Below are 19,067 nucleotides of genomic sequence, written 5' to 3' on the forward strand. Positions count from 1 at the left end.
TATGTCAGAAGGCAATATATGTTATGAAAAAAAAGAAGGGTAAGGAGCATTAGAAGAGTGGGGGTCAATGGCAAATTGCAATTTTAAACAGGGTATAGGCCTTGTTAAGGAAGTAACTGAGCAAAGATCTGAAGAAGTAAGAGAGTTATCCTGATGGACATGTGGGGGAGGTTATTCCATGCAGAAAGTGCAAAGGCTTGGCTTGTTTGTTCTAAATTGTACAGATGTTGGGGGTCAGAGTGCTGGTACAGCAATATTCTGGGGTATCATTTTACCCTTTTGATTTTTAGAAAAGGGGGACAAGTAGAGATCTGGACTTGTAATTAATCCAGTTTTGATGTGCTAGAGGAGCTTCTCTAAGACCAGTGAAAGATAGTCCAGGATACTGAAACTAGGAAATCTAGGCTCTGCTCAGTGATCACTCTGCCCTTAGGGGACACATTCTTGCCCTTAGATTCTCGCTTTCCCTGGCTCTTCTCCAAAAGGGGTGTATGCAAATATTGGTCTTTTCTTGCATGCAGTGGTAAGCTGCAAGGTTCAAGTTTGGTACTTCAGGGGAAACAAAACAGCAAGATTATTAACATTTTTCATTCTAGGACACTTAGGCCAACTTTGCTCAAGGGAAGAGGGTCAACTCTAACATACTAGAACGCTATACTGAAATCTGTGAGCAAATAAAAGCAATCAATTTGTTTTTCAGTCTTGTTCTGTTGTCTCTGTACATATTTTCTTCAGCGCCCTGGTGAGAAAGAAGCATTTGGTATAACAACCACTATTAACTACGGTTCCCTAATTTATGAAGAAAATAGGATTGGAAAAAGTAGGGAGCATTGAGTGAATCTGAAAGTATAGGAGATAATGTTAGAGAGGAAGCAGGGGGGTTTGAGCAAGGGGAATGACACCAACATATATAGCATAATATATCCCACCTTCAAGTTTAAGCCCTTTTAAGTTGGGTTTTCTGTTACCTGCAGCCAAAAGCGTCCTACTAGATACCTCATCTCTTTGCTTTTCTTGGGCTTTGGTTCATCAGGTAAACCTTCCATTAGAGGTAACAGATTTTATATCAAGGAAGGTGAGATTTCCTCACAGTACTCCTATTTATTCTATCTTTTCTAGATCATAGGGAAATCCTTCTTGACACAGAAGATAAGAGCAAAACATGAATTGAATAGTTCCTTTCTCATCAAGACTTTCTGCAAGAAACAGGCACAGGAGATTCAGCTAAACATAAGGGGTTTATACTTGAGACCTCAGGATGGAACAGCACTGAAAGCACCTCCTGGGAACAGGAACTGGAGATTGGCATGAAATTACAGGTAGCTCTGCAGCTGTCTAGGGAGCACCCTGGTACTCCTCCCCCTAATGTGATTCAGCTACTTCCTATGTCTCTTTGTTCCTGTCTCATTACTAAGTGGGCACTTCCCTCTGCATCTTTTAGTTCAAATACACGAGAAAAAGTATATGATTGGTTCAACCCCCAGGCCACACCACACAAGTCCAAGGTTGTTGACAAGCTTGTGGACTGGCTACTCATAGATCAGATGTCCAGACACGATCCATTTGACTGTGGGACAGATACGGTTCTGTAGTATGGAATAAGGCTCTTTAAGACAACTGGGATGAATGAGTACGTGAATGAATGAATATCAAACCAACTCTGGATAAGGCAGGAGATGACAGACAGAGCCATCACATCCACTTTCTTCTCTTCGTTAGCAAGAAACATTTTATAAGCAAGGGGTCTGTCTCCCTCTTGATCTCCCTTACACATCCTTAATATATAATTTGAAAAATCCTTTTTGTTGCCTTACATTTCTTTTACAAGATTTGGTTCATCCTGATAGATAGTTGCTTTTGTTTCCTTCTTCCCAACCATGTATCAATCTTCTAAAATCTGAACTCAATGGAGAATGCCCAGAGCAACCAGACAGGTTTCTGTTAGGACCTCACTATCAGGGTGGCATTATGACTTTCATGGGCCCTTTAATCTTCAGAAGCCCCTTCCTCAATTAAAAAATAAATTTACTTAAAAATATATATATAAATATACATATATACATAAATTATATTTTATAACTGTATTGGTATAAGACAAATATAGTACAGATGCAGACAGATACAGGCTGGATTCATTATTCACATATTCATTTCTTCTTCAAATTTTAAAAGAATTTAAATTAAAATATTTTCATGGGCCCCTAAAACTATCATGGACCCTCAGGACCATACCAATGGTGCCTAATGGGTAATTTGGCCCTGCTTGCCATAAATCTTCTCAGGATCTGCTTTGTACAACCATACTTTTATCTTTTCCTAACCTTCTTTTTTTTTTTTTTTTTTTTCCCTAACCTTCTTAAACAGTCTTGCCAATGGTCCTCATGTCACAGAAACATGCCAATCATTTCTCTGAATGTTTTAAAATTTACATTTTTTAAGTTAAGGGTAATGAGTTTTACCTGATACCTAAGAAATTCTGATGCCTTTATATTCCTCATATACATGATGGAAATAATAATAACTATTTAATAGAATTAAATGAAGTAAGGATGTAAAAACACTTTGTAAACCATGAATTACTTTAAAAAGGTTGGGTATTAATATACTTTTAAAATTTTAATTTCAATACCTTAATCAAAAATTTAACTGTGATGGATGAAGGAACAAGATAAAACCCCAGAAAAACAACTAAATGAAGTGGAGATAGGCAACCTTCCAGAAAAATGATAGTGAAGATGATCCAGGACCTTGGAAAAAGAATGGAGGCAAAGATCGAGAAGATGCAAGAAACGTTTAACAAAGACCTAGAAGAATTAAAGAACAAACACCTAGAAGAAATAAAGAACAAACAAACAGAGATGAACAATACAATAACTGAAATGAAAAATACACTAGAAGGAATCAATAGCAGAATAACTGAGGCAGAAGAACGGATAAGTGACCTGGAAGACAGAATGGTGGAATTCACTGCTGCAGAACAGAATAAAGAAAAAAGAATGAAAAGAAATGAAGACAGCCTAAGAGACCTCTGGGACAACATTAAATGCAACAACATTCGCATTTTAGGGGTCCCAGAAGGAGAAGAGACAGAGAAAGGACCCAAGAAAATATTTGAAGAGATTATAGTCAAAAACTTCCCTAACATGGGAAAGGAAATAGCCACCCAAATCCAGGAAGTGCAGAGAGTCCCATACAGGATAAACCCAAGGAGAAACACGCCGAGACACATAGTAATCAAATTGACAAAAATTAAAGACAAGGAAAAATTATTGAAAGAAACAAGGGAAAAGCGACAAATAACATACAAGGGAACTCCCATAAGGTTAACAACTGATTTCTCAGCAGAAACTCTACAAGCCAGAAGGGAGTGGCATGATATATTTAAAGTGATGAAAGGGAAGAACCTACAACCAAGATTACTCTATCCAGCAAGGATCTCATTCAGATTCGACGCAGAAATCAAAAGTTTTACAGACAAGCAAAAGCTAAGAGAATTCAGCACCATCAAACCAGCTCTACAACAAATGTTAAAGGAACATCTCTAAGGAAACATAACAGAAGAAAAGGACTTACAAAAACAAACCCATAATAATTAAGAAAATGGTAATAGGAACATACATATCGATAATTACCTTAAACATGAATGGATTAAATGCTCCAACCAAAAGACAGGCTTGCTGAATAGATACAAAAACAAGAGCCCTATATATGCTGTCTACAAGAGATCAACTTCAGACCTAGGGACACATACAGACTGAAAGTGAGGGGATAGAAAAAGATATTCCATGCAAATGGAAATCAAAAGAAAGCTGGAGTAGCTATACTCATATCAGATAAAATAGACTTTAAAATAAAGAATATTACAAGAGACAAGGAAGGACACTACATAATGATCAAGGGATCAATCCAAGAAGAAGATATAACAATTATAAATATATATGCACCCAACATAGGAGCACCTCAATACATAAGGCAACTGCTAACAGCTATAAAAGAGGAAATCGACAGTAGGACAATAATAGTGGGGGACTTTAACACCCCACTTACACCAATGGACAGATCATCCAAAATGAAAATAAATAAGAAAACAGAAGCTTTAAATGACACAATAGACCAGATAGATTTAATTGATATTTATAGGACATTCCATCCAAAAGCAGCAGATTACACTTTCTTCTCAAGTGCGCATGGAACATTCTCCAGGATAGATCACATCTTGGGTCACAAATCAAGCATCAGTAAATTTAAGAAAATTGAAATCATATCAAGCATCTTTTCTGACCACAACACTATTGAGACTAGATATCAATTACAGGGGAAAAAACATAAAAAACACATGGAGGCTAAACAATACGTTACTAAATAACCAAGAGATCACTGAAGAAATCAAAAAATACCTAGAGACAAATGACAACGAAAACACGATGATCTAAAACCTGTGGGATGCAGCAAAAGCAGTTCTAAGAGGGAAGTTTATAGCAATACAAGCTTACCTCAAGAAACAAGAAAAATCTCAAATAAACAATCTACCTTTACACCTAAAGGAACTAAAGAAAGAAGAACAAACAAAACCCAAAGTTAGTAGAAGGAAAGAAATCATAAAGATCAGAGCAGAAATAAATGAAATAGAAACAAAGAAAACAATAGCAAAGATCAATAAAACTAAAAGCTGGTTCTTTGAGAAGATAAACATTAGCCAGACTCATCAAGAAAAAGAGGGAGAGGACTCAAATCAGTAAAATTAGAAATGAAAAAGGAGAAGTTACAACGGACACGACAGAAATACAAAGCATCATAAGAGACTACTACAAGCAACTCTATGCCAATAAAATGGACAACCTGGAAGAAATGGACAAATTCTTAGAAAAGCACAACTTTCTGAGAGTGAACCAGGAAGAAATAGAAAATAGGAACAGACCAATCACAAGTAATGAAATTGAAACTGTGATTAAAAATCTTCCAACAAACAAAAGTCCAGGACCAGATGGCTTCACAGGTGAATTCTATTAAACATTTAGAGAGGAGCTAACACCCATCCTTCTCAAACTCTTCCAAAAAATTGCAGAGGAAGGAACACTCCCAAACTCATTCTATGAGGCCACCATCACCCTGATACCAAAACCAGACAAAGATACTACAAAAAAAGAAAATTACAGACAATATCACTGATGAATACAGATGCAAAAATCCTCAACAAAACACTAGCAAACAGAATCCAACAACACATTAAAAGGATCATACACCATGTTCAAGTGGGATTTATCCCAGGGATGCAAGGATTCTTCAATATACGCAAATCAATCAATGTGATACACCATATTAACAAATTGAAGAATAAAAACCATATGAAAAAAAAAATTTAACTGTGACAAATACCTGATAACTGTGGCAAAAGGAGAAGGTCCTGAGTCGTGTATAAGTTTATTTTGCTTTAAAAAGTTGACACAATACAAGTAATGTATAGAAATAGTGCTTTGTTCACATCACTTGTTTCCCTGTTTCAATAAAACTTCTGTTTCTAAATGGAAAAAAACATTTAACTGTGTCGATTCAATTTTGTTTAGAGATATTTTGGTTAAAAGACTCATAATGAGAAACCAAGAGAAATGGCCTTCACTGATTCAACACTGACTTTTGTTGTTGAAGTCTACATAACTGCTAACTTGGTACTATTTTTAGAACTAAATGAGGCCCTTCTCTTTCTGCAGTACACCGGTGTACTTAGAGTAGCAGAGGAACATCTCTTTTCCATAAGCCTTTCTTTTGAAGACCTTTGTAGTTCTACAATACAAAGTGCGAATGCCAGGCTGTCTGAATATGATTGAAGGGAGAAAGAAATAAAAATTCCTCCTCCCCACATGGTTCAGTATAACACCATTCCTGGTAAAAATTCTCCTTTCTCCTCTATCATAAATCGAGACCACTGTTAGTTATGAGTATCGAGTTGTTAGAGGAGACCTACATGCCTCATTTGGGATACAGGCATTCTGGCCACATCATCTTCCCACTAACCCAGGTTTTTAGGCACAGAAGAACAGGAGATAACTCACTACCAATTTAAATGCATAATTTCAGAGAATCTTAAAACTGGAAGAAAGTTTAAAATTCAACTAGGGCAATTTCCTCACTTCATTACAAATACACTGTGAGGCTTAGATGAGATGTATGAATCACTCAGGGCCTGCCTCAGGGTAGGCATATAACAAATGTTAGTCTGCTACTCCTGAAAGTTCTCTGGGCCTTTATTCTAGGCAATGAGACAGGAGTTTCTGCACTCAGCCCCAGAAATATTTTTTCAAAAGCTTTGGGTGTGATGCCGTTTTTAAGCTTATATTCAGTTCTTGTGGATTTTTCTATTTTCATTCCAATAATCAATTGCTCTTATGGTAAGCATCTTAGAAAAACCAACTATTACATTTCATAACTACTAAAAAGAGCAGTCAAATAAAGAGAAAGTAATTCTTAACCTAGAGTATCTTCTATTATTATTATTATTGTTATTGTTATATTATTATTTATTACTACTATTATAACACTGGGCACGACATAGGACACAGAATAAGCATAAGACATGGTGTTTGATGTGTTGTTCTCATAAGAAATAAAGATCAGGAAATAATGTACTACCAATTTAAACACACAATTTTGAATCCTAAAACTAGAATAAACTTTAAAATTTCAACTGGGAAAAAGAAATTTCAACTAGGGCAATTCTCTTCCTTCATCACAGATAAGTGGTGAAGCTTAAATGAAATGTGTGAATCACCTGTTTTTTTTTAATAACACTTTTAAAAAACAGTCAAACATCTTTAAAGACATTATTTTGTAATAATTATATTATCTCCATCGTGGTGTAGGGGAAATGTGAATCCATTGACTAGAAAATAGGGGTAGGCAAACTTCCTATAAAAGGCAGAATAGTAAATATTTTAGGCTTTGCAAGCCATATACGGTGTCTGTCACATTTTCTTTTTCTTTTTTTAAATAGTAATCTTTTATATATTTATTTGTTTTTATAATTATTTTTGGCTGTGTTGGGTCTTCGTTTCTGTGCGAGGGCTTTCCCCAGTTGCGGCAAGCGGGGGCCACCCTTCATCGTGGTGCGTGGGTCTCTTCACTATCGCGGCCTCTCCCGTTGCGGAGCACAGGCTCCAGACGCGCAGGCTCAGTAGTTGTGGCTCACGGGCCCAGCCGCTCCGCGGCATGCGGGATCCTCCCAGACCAGGGCCCGAACCCGTGTCCCCTGCACTAGCAGGCAGACTCTCAATCACTGCGCCACCAGGGAAGCCCCTCTTTTTCTTTTTTTTAATGACCTTTTACAAATATAAAAATCTTCCTCTTCTCACTGGCCATACAAAAGCAGATGGGCCAGATTTGCCCTGTGAAAGCTGTGGTTTGCCGACCCCTGGACTAGATAATAAAATTAAAGTCATAAGAGATAATGTATTAAATCAATTTATAAAACTGATAAAATCAGGAACAGAATTTAAATACTCATACTTCATTCAGTATACCATTCTACATCTATGAAACATCTCTACCTTACCTGAAATTCATCGAAACATAAGAGACATGCTTCTTCACTGATTTCTTCAGCTATAGGAGCTATTGGATCGTATGATTTAGCCATGAATCCTGGTTTCCTTTTTGGTAAACTCTGTTTAAGGCGGTGTATTCCTTAAATGGATGAAATTAAACACAAATCAAATATTGTATTAACAGTACATTTTAGATAACTAAAACATATTTTTAAAATCTCTAAATGAAACACAGTGTGAACATAAAAATGAAGTTTAAATTTCACATACAAACAAATATGATTATTGAGGTTGGTTGCAGTTTCTCTACCTCAAAATAAATTGTTCACGTATTACTATATTCCCATGGTTGTAATGACACTTTGTGGTCATTCCATCTCCACTCTTCAATCACTTCAGAGATGACAAAGTGATAGAATAGATGATTAGATTGTGACTGATGGATCAACACACGGATCTTAGCCCTGAGGATTTCAGAGATGCAGGCAAAGGAGGTGATCCTGCCCTCTATGTCTAGCATATCTAATCAGGATGTTCCCTTGTTTCCAGCCAGTCCCACTTCGTTCACTATATGTTACTAAATGCTGAAAGTATTCTAAGAAAAGTACAATATTCCTGCCCGGAGAAGGTTACAGTATAGCTAGTAAACAAATAATGCAAAGATGAAATAACATAACCCTGACAAAGAAATAAAGCATACATACAAGAACAAACTGAATGCTTACATGCTAAGGTGACACAGAGGAAAAGGCCTAATCAAGAATAACTTTGTGAAACAGGTGAGGCTTAAACATTTCTTATTGATCCTTAGTAGAAAGAGAAAATGCCTGACCTTCATAGAGTAACCTCTGTTCTCTGATTTGGAAGTAATGAATTTGTCTCTAGGACCAACTCTGGACACATTACTAATTGCTTCAATATAGCACAAAACAAATGAAACCAAATAAAATCCTACTTTTAGCAAAAATCTAATTTTTTAAAAGATTAAGAACTTTAAGATGAGGAAAATTATTTTGTAGTGTTTGTCCGTTTAAAAATCACTTCTTTCAGATCATTAACTTACTTTTGTGAACATCTAGCATGAAACCATGAAAATGAACCCGTTTTTTCCTCTTCATTTCCACATAAGCATAAAACATGTCCATCACCATTGTTTTCCCTGTACCTTAAAAAAAAAAACAAACTATTAAACAGTATGTACTGATTGCTCTAATGATTGTTCATTAGCTTTGGGATAATGAAACCACACTCTGCTACTGGAAAGCTTAAGACTATGTTAACTTTTTTAAAAGCAGTGTTTATTTCTTATGCTAAAGTACCTAAAAATAAAATATTGATATTATTCTTTTCTGTTAAAATCCTGTTTTTAGGAAATACAACATTTAGTTAGCACTCCAGGGACTATTTCCTCCAGAGAACTATGCTTTTAAACTGGCAAGATTTACAGATTATTCATTCTTCAGTTTCTCTTCCAAATGGCACAGTATAAATAAAATAACTTTAATTAATTAATTATTTATTGGGCCATTACAAAGGATGAGGAACTGTCTTAGGCACTATAGGAAAATTTACCAGTGAAAAATAAGAAAATACAGATTAGCACCTAACATAAACACTGAAAATAAATAATAGATGTTAGAGCTGGAGAATTGCCAATTATGACACTTTTTAAAAATAAAATTTATTTATTTGTTTATTTATTTTTGGCTGCATTGGGTCTTCGTTGCTGAGCGCAGGCTTTCTCCAGTTGCGGTGAGCGGGGGCTACTCTTCCTTGCAGTGCGTGGGTTTCTCATTGCGGTGGCTTCTCTTGTCGTGGAGCACGGGCTCTAGGTGCGCGGGCTTCAGTAGTTGTGGCACGCGGGCTCAGTAGTTGTGGCTCACAGGTTCTACAGCGCAGGCTCAGTAGTTGTAGCGCATGGGCTTAGTTGCTCCATGGCTTGTGGGATCTTCCCCCACCAGGGCTCAAACCTGTGTCACCTGCACTGGCAGGGGGATTCTTAACCACTATGCCACCAGGGAAGTCCTATAACAGTTTTTTAAAAAGCTGAGAATACTGGCTTTCAAAACGAGGCTTACTTGAAGAAATTCAGATACAGTTAACCCTTATGATTAAATTATCCAATTTTCAGCACTCAAACTGTTAATCACTATGATCACATTAGTAATCGAAGAGTCAACAGCCTGAGCATTTCACAAGGCATGCACAGGAAGCCTATTCCCTCACAGAAAGCCCAGAGCTTTGGGGACACTGATAGTGGTCAAGTTTGGTTTACACCCAGCATTCCCCAGCAGGCAGGCCAGGGGATGCTGGTCTTGCCTCTCATCCTCACTGCTTCCTCCACCACCACCTTACCAAAGCGTCCAGGCTCTCCTTGCAGGAGCTGCAATTATTATTATTTTTTTTAATCAGTCATCAATTTTACAGACATCAGTGTATACATGTCAATCCCAATCGCCCAATTCAGCACACCACCATCCCCACCCCACCGCAGTTTTCCCCCCTTGGTGTCCATACGTTTGTTCTCTACATCTGTGTCTCAACTTCTGCCCTGCAAACGGGTTCATCTGTACCATTTTTCTAGGTTCCACATACGTGCGTTAATATACGATATTTGTTTTTCTCTTTCTGACTTACTTCACTCTGTATGACAGTCTCTAGATCCATCCACGTCTCAACAAATGACTCAATTTCGTTCCTTTTTATGGCTGAGTAATGTTCCATAGTATATATGTACCACAACTTCTTTATCCATTTGTCTGTCGATGGGCATTTAAGTTGCTTCCATGACCTGGCTATTGTAAATAGTGCTGCAATGAACATTGGGGTGCATGTGTCCTTTTGAATTATGGTTTTCTCTGGGTATATGCCCAGTAGTGGGATTGCTGGATCATATGGTAATCCTATTTTTAGTTTTTTAAGGAACCTCCATACTGTTCTCCAGAGTGGCTGTATCAATTTACATTCCCACCAACAGTGCAAGAGGGTTCCCTTTTCTCCACACCCTCTCCAGCATTTGTTGTTTGTAGATTTTCTGATGATGCCCATTCTAACTGGTGTGAGGTGATAACTCATTGTAGTTTTGATTTGCATTTCTCTAATAATTAGTGATGTTGAGCATCTTTTCATGTGCTTCTTGGCCATCTGCGTGTCTTCTTTGGAGAAATGTCTATTTAGGTCTTCTGCCCATTTTTGGATTGGGTTGTTTGTTTCTTTAATATTGAGCTGAATGAGCTGTTTATATATTTTGGAGATTAATCCTTTGTCCGTTGATTCGTTTGCAAATATTTTCTCCCATTGTGAGGGTTGTCTTTTCGTCTTGTTTATGGTCTCCTTTGCTGTGCAAAAGCTGTTAAGTTTCATTAGGTCCCATTTGTTTATTTTTGTTTTTATTTCCATTATTCTAGGAGGTGGATCAAAAAAGATGTTGCTGTGATTTATGTCAAAGAGTGTTCTTCCTATGTTTTCCTCTAAGAGTTTTATAGTGTCCGGTCTTACATTTAGGTCTCTAATCCATTTTGAGTTTATTTTTGTGTATGGTGTTAGGGAGTATTCTAATTTCATTCTTTTACATGTAGCTGTCCAGTTTTCCCGGCACCACTTATTGAAGAGACTGTCTTTTCTCCATTGAATATCTTTGCCTCCTTTGTCATAGATTAGTTGACCATAGGTGAGTGGGTTTATCTCTGGGCTTTCTATCTTGTTCCATTGATGTATGTTTCTGTTTTTGTGCCAGTACCATATTGTCTTGATTACTGTAGCTTTGTAGTATAGTCTGAAGTCAGGGAGTCTGATTCCTCCAGCTCCGTTTTTTTTCCTCAAGAATGCTTTGGCTATTCGGGGTCTTTTGTGTCTCCATACAAATTTTAAGATGATTTGTTCTAGTTCCGTAAAAAATGCCATTGGTAATTTGATAGGGATTGCATTGAATCTGTAGATTGCTTTGGGTAGTATAGTCATTTTCACAATATTGATTCTTCCAATCCAAAAACATGGTATATCTCTCCATCTGTTGGTATCATCTTTAATTTCTTTCATCAGTGTCTTATAGTTTTCTGCATACAGGTCTTTTGTCTCCCTAGGTAGGTTTATTCCTAGGTATTTTATTCTTTTTGTTGCAATGGTAAACGGGAGTGTGTCCATAATTTCTCTTTCAGACTTTTCATCATTAGTGTATAGGAATGCAAGAGATTTCTGTGCATTAATTTTGTATCCTGCAACTTTACCAAATTCATTGATTAGCTCTAGTAGTTTTCTGGTGGCATCTTTAGGATTCTCTATGTATAGTATCATGTCATCTGCAAACAGTGACAGTTTTACTTCTTCTTTTCCAATTTGTATTCCTTTTCTTTCTTTTTCTTCTCTGATTGCCGTGGCTAGGACTTCCAAAACTATGTTGAATAATAGTGGTGAGAGTGGACATCCTTGTCTCATTCCTGATCTTAGAGGAAATGCTTTCAGTTTTTCACCATTGAGAATGATGTTTGCTGTGGGTTGGTCGTATATGGCCTTTATTATGTTGAGGTAGGTTCCCTCTGTGCCCACTTTCTGGAGAGTTTTTATCATAAATGGGTGTTGAATTTTGTCAAAAGATTTTTCTGCATCTATTGAGATGATCATATGGTTTTTATTCTTCAATTTGTTAATATGGTGTATCACATTGATTGATTTGCGTATATTGAAGAATCCTTGCATCCTTGGGATAAATCCCACTTGATTGTGGTGTATGATCCTTTTAATGTGTTGTTGGATTCTGTTTGCTAGTATTTTGCTGAGGATTTTTGCATCTATATTCATCAGTGATATTGGTCTGTAATTTTCTTTTTTTGTAGTATCTTTGTCTGGTATTGGTACCAGGGTGATGCTGGCCTCATAGAATGAGTTTGGGAGTGTTCCTTCCTCTGCAATTTTTTGGAAGAGTTTGAGAAGGATGGGTGTTAGCTCTTCTCTAAATGTTTGATAGAATTCACCTGTGAAGCCATCTGGTCCTGGACTTTTGTTTGTTGGAAGATTTTTAATCAGTTTCAATTTCATTACTTGTGATTGGTCTGTTCATATTTTCTGTTTCTTCCTGGTTCAGTCTTGGACGGTTATACCTTTCTAAGAATTTGTCCATTTCTTCCAGGTTGTCCATTTTATTGGCATAGAGTTGCTTGTAGTAGTCTCTTAGGATGCTTTGTATTTCTGCAGTGTCTGTTGTAACTTCTCCTTTTTCATTTCTAATTTTATTGATTTGAGTCCTCTCCCTCTTTTTCTTTATGATTCTGGCTAATGGCTTATCAATTTTGTTTATCTTCTCAAAGAACCAGCTTTCTGTTTTATTGATCTTTGCTATTGTTTTCTTTGTTTCCATTTCATTTATTTCTGCTCTGATCTTTATGATTTCTTTCCTTCTGCTAACTTTGGGTTTTGTTTGTTCTTCTTTCTTTAGTTCCTTTAGATGTAAGGTTAGATTGTTTGAGATTTTTCTTGTTTCTTGAGGTAGGCTTGTATAGCTATAAACTTCCCTTTAGAACTGCTTTTGCTGCATCCCATAGGTTTTGGATCGTCGTGTTTTCTTTGTCATTTGTCTCTAGGTATTTTTTGATTTCCTCTTTGATTTCTTCAGTGATCTCTTGGTTATTTAGTAACGTATTGTTTAGCCTCCATGTGTTTGTGCTTTTCACGTTTTTTTCCCTGTAATTCATTTCTAATCTCATAGCATTGTGGTCAGAAAAGATGCTTGATATGATTTCAATTTTCTTAAATTTACTGATGCTTGATTTGTGACCCAAGATGTGATCTATCCTGGAGAATGTTCCATGCGCACTTGAGAAGAAAGTGTAATCTGCTGTTTTTGGATGGAATGTCCTATAAATATCAATTAAATCTATCTGGTCTATTGTGTCATTTAAAGCTTCTGTTTTCTTATTTATTTTCATTTTGGATGATCTGTCCATTGGTGTAAGTGGGGTGTTAAAGTCCCCCACTATTATTGTCCTACTGTCGATTTCCTCTTTTATAGCTGTTAGCAGTTGCCTTATGTATTGAGGTGCTCCTATGTTGGGTGCATATATATTTATAATTGTTATATCTTCTTCTTGGATTGATCCCTTGATCATTATGTAGTGTCCTTCCTTGTCTCTTGTAACATTCTTTATTTTAAAGTCCATTTTATCTGATATGAGTATAGCTACTCCAGCTTTCTTTTGATTTCCATTTGCATGGAATATCTTTTTCCATCCCCTCACTTTCAGTCTGTATGTGTCCCTAGGTCTGAAGTGGGTCTCTTGTAGACAGCATATATAGGGCTCTTGTTTTTGTATCTATTCAGCAAGCCTGTCTTTTGGTTGGAGCATTTAATCCATTCATGTTTAAGGTAATTATCGATATGTATGTTCCTATTACCATTTTCTTAATTATTATGGGTTTGTTTTTGTAGGTCCTTTTCTTCTCTTGTGTTTCCCACTTAGAGAAGTTCCTTTAGCCTTATGTTTTAGAGCTGGTTTGGTGGTGCTGAATTCTCTTAGCTTTTGCTTGTCTGTAAAGTTTTTGATTTCTCCATCAAATCTAAATGAGATCCTTGCCGGGTAGAGTAATCTTGGTTGTAGGTTCTTCCCTTTCATCACTTTAAGTATATCATGCCACTCCCTTCTGGCTTGTAGAGTTTCTGCTGAGAAATCAGCTGTTAACCTTATGGGAGTTCCCTTGTATGTTATTTGTCGTTTTTCCCTTGCTGCTTTCAATAATTTTTCTTTGTCTTTAATTTTTGCCAATTTGATTACTATGTGTCTCGGCGTGTTTCTCCTTGGGTTTATCCTGTATGGGACTCTCTGCGCTTCCTGGGCTTGGGTGGCTATTTCCTTTCCCATGTTAGGGAAGTTTTCGACTATAATCTCTTCAAATATTTTCTCGGGTTCTTTCTCTGTCTCTTCTCCTTCTGGGACCCCTATAATGCGAATGTTGTTGCATTTAATGTTGTCCCAGAGGTCTCTTAGGCTGTCTTCATTTCTTTTCATTCTTTTTTCTTTATTCTGTTCTGCAGCAGTGAATTCCACCATTCTGTCTTCCAGGTCACTTATCCGTTCTTCTGCCTCAGTTATTCTGCTATTGATTCCTTCTAGTGTAGTTTTCATTTCAGTTATTGTATTGTTCATCTCTGTTTGTTTGTTCTTTAATTCTTCTAGGTCTTTGTTAAACATTTCTTGCATCTTCTCGATCTTTGCCTCCATTCTTATTCCGAGGTCCTGGATCATCTTCACTATCATTATTCTGAATTCTTTTTCTGGAAGGTTGTCTATGTCCACTTCATTTAGTTGTTTTTCTGGAGTTTTATCTTGTTCCTTCATCTGGTATATGGTCCTCTGCCTTTTCATCTTGTCTATCTTTCTGTGAATGTGGTTTTTGTTCCACAGGCTGCAGGATTGTAGTTTTTCTTGCTTCTGCTGTCTGCCCTCTGGTGGTTGAGGCTATCTAAGAGGCTCGATGGGAGGCTCTGGTGGTGGGTAGAGCTGATTGTTGCTGTCAGGAGTTGCAATTATTATACTAACTTCAAAGGCAGCTCAGGAAGCAAGATTTGAGTCTTAAATCTGTTGAGCTTTCCTCCATTCCATAAGATGACTTTGGGCCATGCCATTTGAATTGTCAGAAAGTTTTCTGTATATGAAAATACAATTCACAGGACCTCCCTGGTGGCTAAGACTCCGCACTCCCAATGCTAGGGGCCCGGGTTTGATCCCTGGTCAGGGAATTAGATCCCGCATGCAGGCTGCAACGCAGACCCAGCGCAGCCAAATAAATAAATAAATAAATAAAATTTTTTTAAAAAGCAAATACAATTCACCAGACAGATTTTTAATGAGAAGACCATTTAGACTGAAAAGTAATTTTTTGCAAAAATATTCAGTACAAGTCTCTTGATATAGTGAGTGGCAGCAAATTTTATATCATTACATTTACACAAAGAAGTAAATTAATAAAGGTTCAAATTCTGCTGCATGAAGCATAGTATACTTATAGATCCAGAAAAGAAGTCATGAATTATCTAACAAAAAATGTGAACAATATATATTTGAACATAATCATTGTGCTCTTCTTCAAAAATGTGCTTAAAATGTAACAAAACTATCATATAAAAAGTTTCTGAAAATAAAAGCAAAAAGAAGAAATCATAAAGGAAAAACTGATAGACTAGAATATGTAAAATTCAAACTTCTGAATATCAAAATCACCATAAATAAAATATTCTTATTTATTTAATCAACATATTTTCATTGAATGCCTACCATGTGTGAGGCCCTATTCTAGGTGCTTATTAGGAAATGGCAGTGAACAAAACTAACAAAAATCCCTGTCCTCATGGAACTTGGCAGTTTAACATTATATATCTTTATATCTTTTCCTCACACACCGTTGGTGGGAATGTAAATTGGTGCAGCCACTATGGAAAACAGTATGGAGACTCCTTAAAAAACTAAAAATAGAACTACCATATGATCCAGCAATTCCACTCTTGGGTATATATCTGGAAACAATGAAAACACCAGCTTGAAAAGATACATGCATCCCAATGTTCACAGTAGCAATATTTACAATAGCCAAGACGTGGAAGCAACCCAAGTGCCCATCAACAGACAACTGGATTAAGAAGATGAGCCCTATGTCACTCCAACTTTTAGCTTGGAGGCACCTTCCAGATTGCTGCACAGAGAAGGTGAATCCAAGTAAAACACCCAGGTCTGAGTGAGTTGAGTTAAGAGAGATCAGGATTATGGGAGTCCAAAACGCAGGTGAAATTTGCAAGGCAAAGTGCCAGAGAGGAGGAAGCTATATAATGAAAGAGCTCCAGAAACCAACAGGTGGACACTCTTGAGTCTTTGGCTGAATAATAGCTGCTCATGCGTAGGGTGATACTTCATGATGTGAGGCAAGGGAAGCTGTGTTATGAACCACTAGGAAACTGTGTGATAAACAATTTCCAGAGATATTGATACATACAACTTGAATGACTCTCCAATGAATTACACTGAGTGGAAAAAAAAAACAAAGCCAATCTTAAAAAGTTACATACTTTTTCATTTATATAACATTTTTTTAATTGATTTGTCTCCATTTAATCTTTTTTTTTAATTAATTAATTTATTTTTGTTTTTGGTTGTGTTGGGTCTTCGTTGTGGTGCGCGGCTTCTCATTGCGGTGGCTTCTCTTGTTGCGGAGCACGGGCTCTAGGCTCACAGGCTCAGTAGTTATGGCTCGCAGGCTCTAGAGCGCAGGCTCAGTAGTTGTGGTGCACGGGCTTAGCTGCCCCGCGGCATGTGGGATCTTCCAGGACCAGGGCTCAAACCCGTGTCCTCTGCATTGGCAGGTGGACTCTTAACCACTGCGCCACCAGGGAAGCCCTATATAACATTTTTGAAATGACAGAATTTTAGAAATGGAGAACAGATTAGTGACTGCCAGGATGTAGATATGGAGGGTGGATATGTATGGTTATTAAATTATGGGCAATACAAGTGATTCTTGTGGTGATACAGTTGTTCAGTATCTTGACTGTGGTGGTGGATACATGAACCTACAGAGGTGATAAAGTGTATAGAACTAAATACACACATAAATGAGTACAGCACAGCTGATGTGAAACTCGTGGATACAGAGTGCTGACTGTATTCCTTGTACTAGGCCATTTTATATAAGGGACCTGAATATCACCAAATTTTGATATCCTTGGGGACCCCTAGAACCAATCCCCTGTGGATACCAAGGGATGACTATACAAGTAAAACTGGAGAAATCTGAACAGGATTGGTGAATTGTATCAATGTCAATATCCTGGTTGTGATATTTTTACTATAGTTTTGCAAAATGTTGCCTTAGAGGGGAAATGAGTGTATACAGATCTCTCTGAATTACTTCTTATAACTGTATGTGAATCTGTAATTATCTCAATGAAATTTTCAATTAAAAAAATACTTCAAATGAATCAAACTGGCATGCAAGTAACTTATTTAACTCCCTGTCAAAATAAAATTCAACATATAAAAATTATATAATCCTCACAACGTTCGAAAAAAATTTTGACAAAATTCAACACACATACATGATAAAAACTCTCAGCAAACTAGGAAAAGAAGCAGACTTCCTCGACCTCATAAAGGACAAATACCAAAAATCCTACACTGAAAAGATGCTCAATATCACCAATTATTTGAAAAATGCAAAACAAAACTACAATGAGATTACCACTTCACATCCATTAGGATAGCTATTATGAAAACAACAAACAAACAGAAAAATAATGTATTGATAAGGGTGTGGAAAAATGGGGACCTTTGTATATTACTGGTGGGAATGTAAAATTGTGCAGCTGCTATGGAAAGCAGTGTGGCAGTTCCTCAAAAAATTAAACACAGAATGACCATATGATCCAGGAATTCCACTTCTTGATATACACAAAAGAATTGAAAGCTGGGATTCAAACAAATATTTGTTCATCAATGTTTATAGCAGCATTATTCACAGAAGTCAGAAGATGGAAACAACCCAAACATCCATCGACAGATGAATGGATAAACAAAATTGGTATATACAATATAATGCAATATTATTCAGCCTTAAAAAGGAATGAAAAATAAAAAAAGGAAAAAAAGAATGAAATTCTGACATATGCTACAACATGGATGAATCTTGAAGATACTATGCTAGGTGAAATAAGCCAGAAACAAAAGGATAAATATTATACGATCCCACTTACATGAAGTCCCTAGAGTCGTCAAATTCATAGAGACAGAAGTAGAACAGTGGTTGCCAGGGACTGGGAAGGAGGGGGTTATAGAATGGGTGTTATTGTTTAATAGGTACAGAGTTTCAGTTTGGGAAGATAAAAATGTTCTGGAGATGAATAGTGGTGATGTTTGCATAACAATGTCAATGTACTTAATGCCACTGAACTGTACAGTTAAAATGATAAATTTTATATTATATATATGTTGCCACAATAAAAGAAATTAATACATTAAACACACACACACACACACACACACACACACCCTACAGTTAACATCATACTTAACTAGGGAAGACTGAACACTTCTCCCCTAAAATTTGACACAAGGCAAGGATATCTACTCTCATGACTTCTATTCAACATTGTACTGCATCCTAGCTAATGCAATGAGGCAAGAAAAAGAACTAGAAGGCATAGAAATTGTAAAGGAAAAAGTTAAATTGTCTTTATTCACAGATATGATTATGTTCACAAAAAATCCTGAAGAAGCTACCAAATAACCAGGAGTTATAAAAGTTAATAATTATGAGTTAATAATTGAATTTAGAAAGGTCATCAAAAAAATCAATTGATTCTATACACTAGCAGTGATCAACTGGAAATTTAAATGTTAACATACAATACCATTTGCAGTAAAATACCCGGGAATAAATTTATCAAAAAATATGGCAAACCTGTGCACTACAAACTACAAAACCCCACTGAGAGAAATTAAAGAAGATATTTTTAGGGACTTCCCCGGTGGCGCAGTGGTTAAGAATCTGCCT

General features: G+C 36.6%; 1 protein-coding gene across 3 annotated transcripts in view; it reads right to left on the minus strand.

The window, feature by feature from the left end:
* The window catches only part of AFG1L (AFG1 like ATPase), a 198,254-nt gene that overhangs the window by 126,700 nt on the left and 52,487 nt on the right, over window positions 1-19,067 (minus strand). For all 3 annotated transcript variants that reach the window (XM_061207301.1, XM_061207300.1, XM_061207302.1), the window contains exons 4-5: window positions 8,602-8,703; window positions 7,547-7,677 (exon numbers count right to left, since the gene is read on the minus strand). In XM_061207301.1, coding sequence (XP_061063284.1) covers window positions 7,547-7,677; window positions 8,602-8,703 — 233 coding nt within the window. The remainder of the gene's footprint in view (window positions 1-7,546; window positions 7,678-8,601; window positions 8,704-19,067) is intronic.

Source organism: Eubalaena glacialis, chromosome 12 (assembly GCF_028564815.1).
Source record: "Eubalaena glacialis isolate mEubGla1 chromosome 12, mEubGla1.1.hap2.+ XY, whole genome shotgun sequence".
NCBI classification, from domain to species: Eukaryota; Metazoa; Chordata; class Mammalia; order Artiodactyla; family Balaenidae; genus Eubalaena; species Eubalaena glacialis.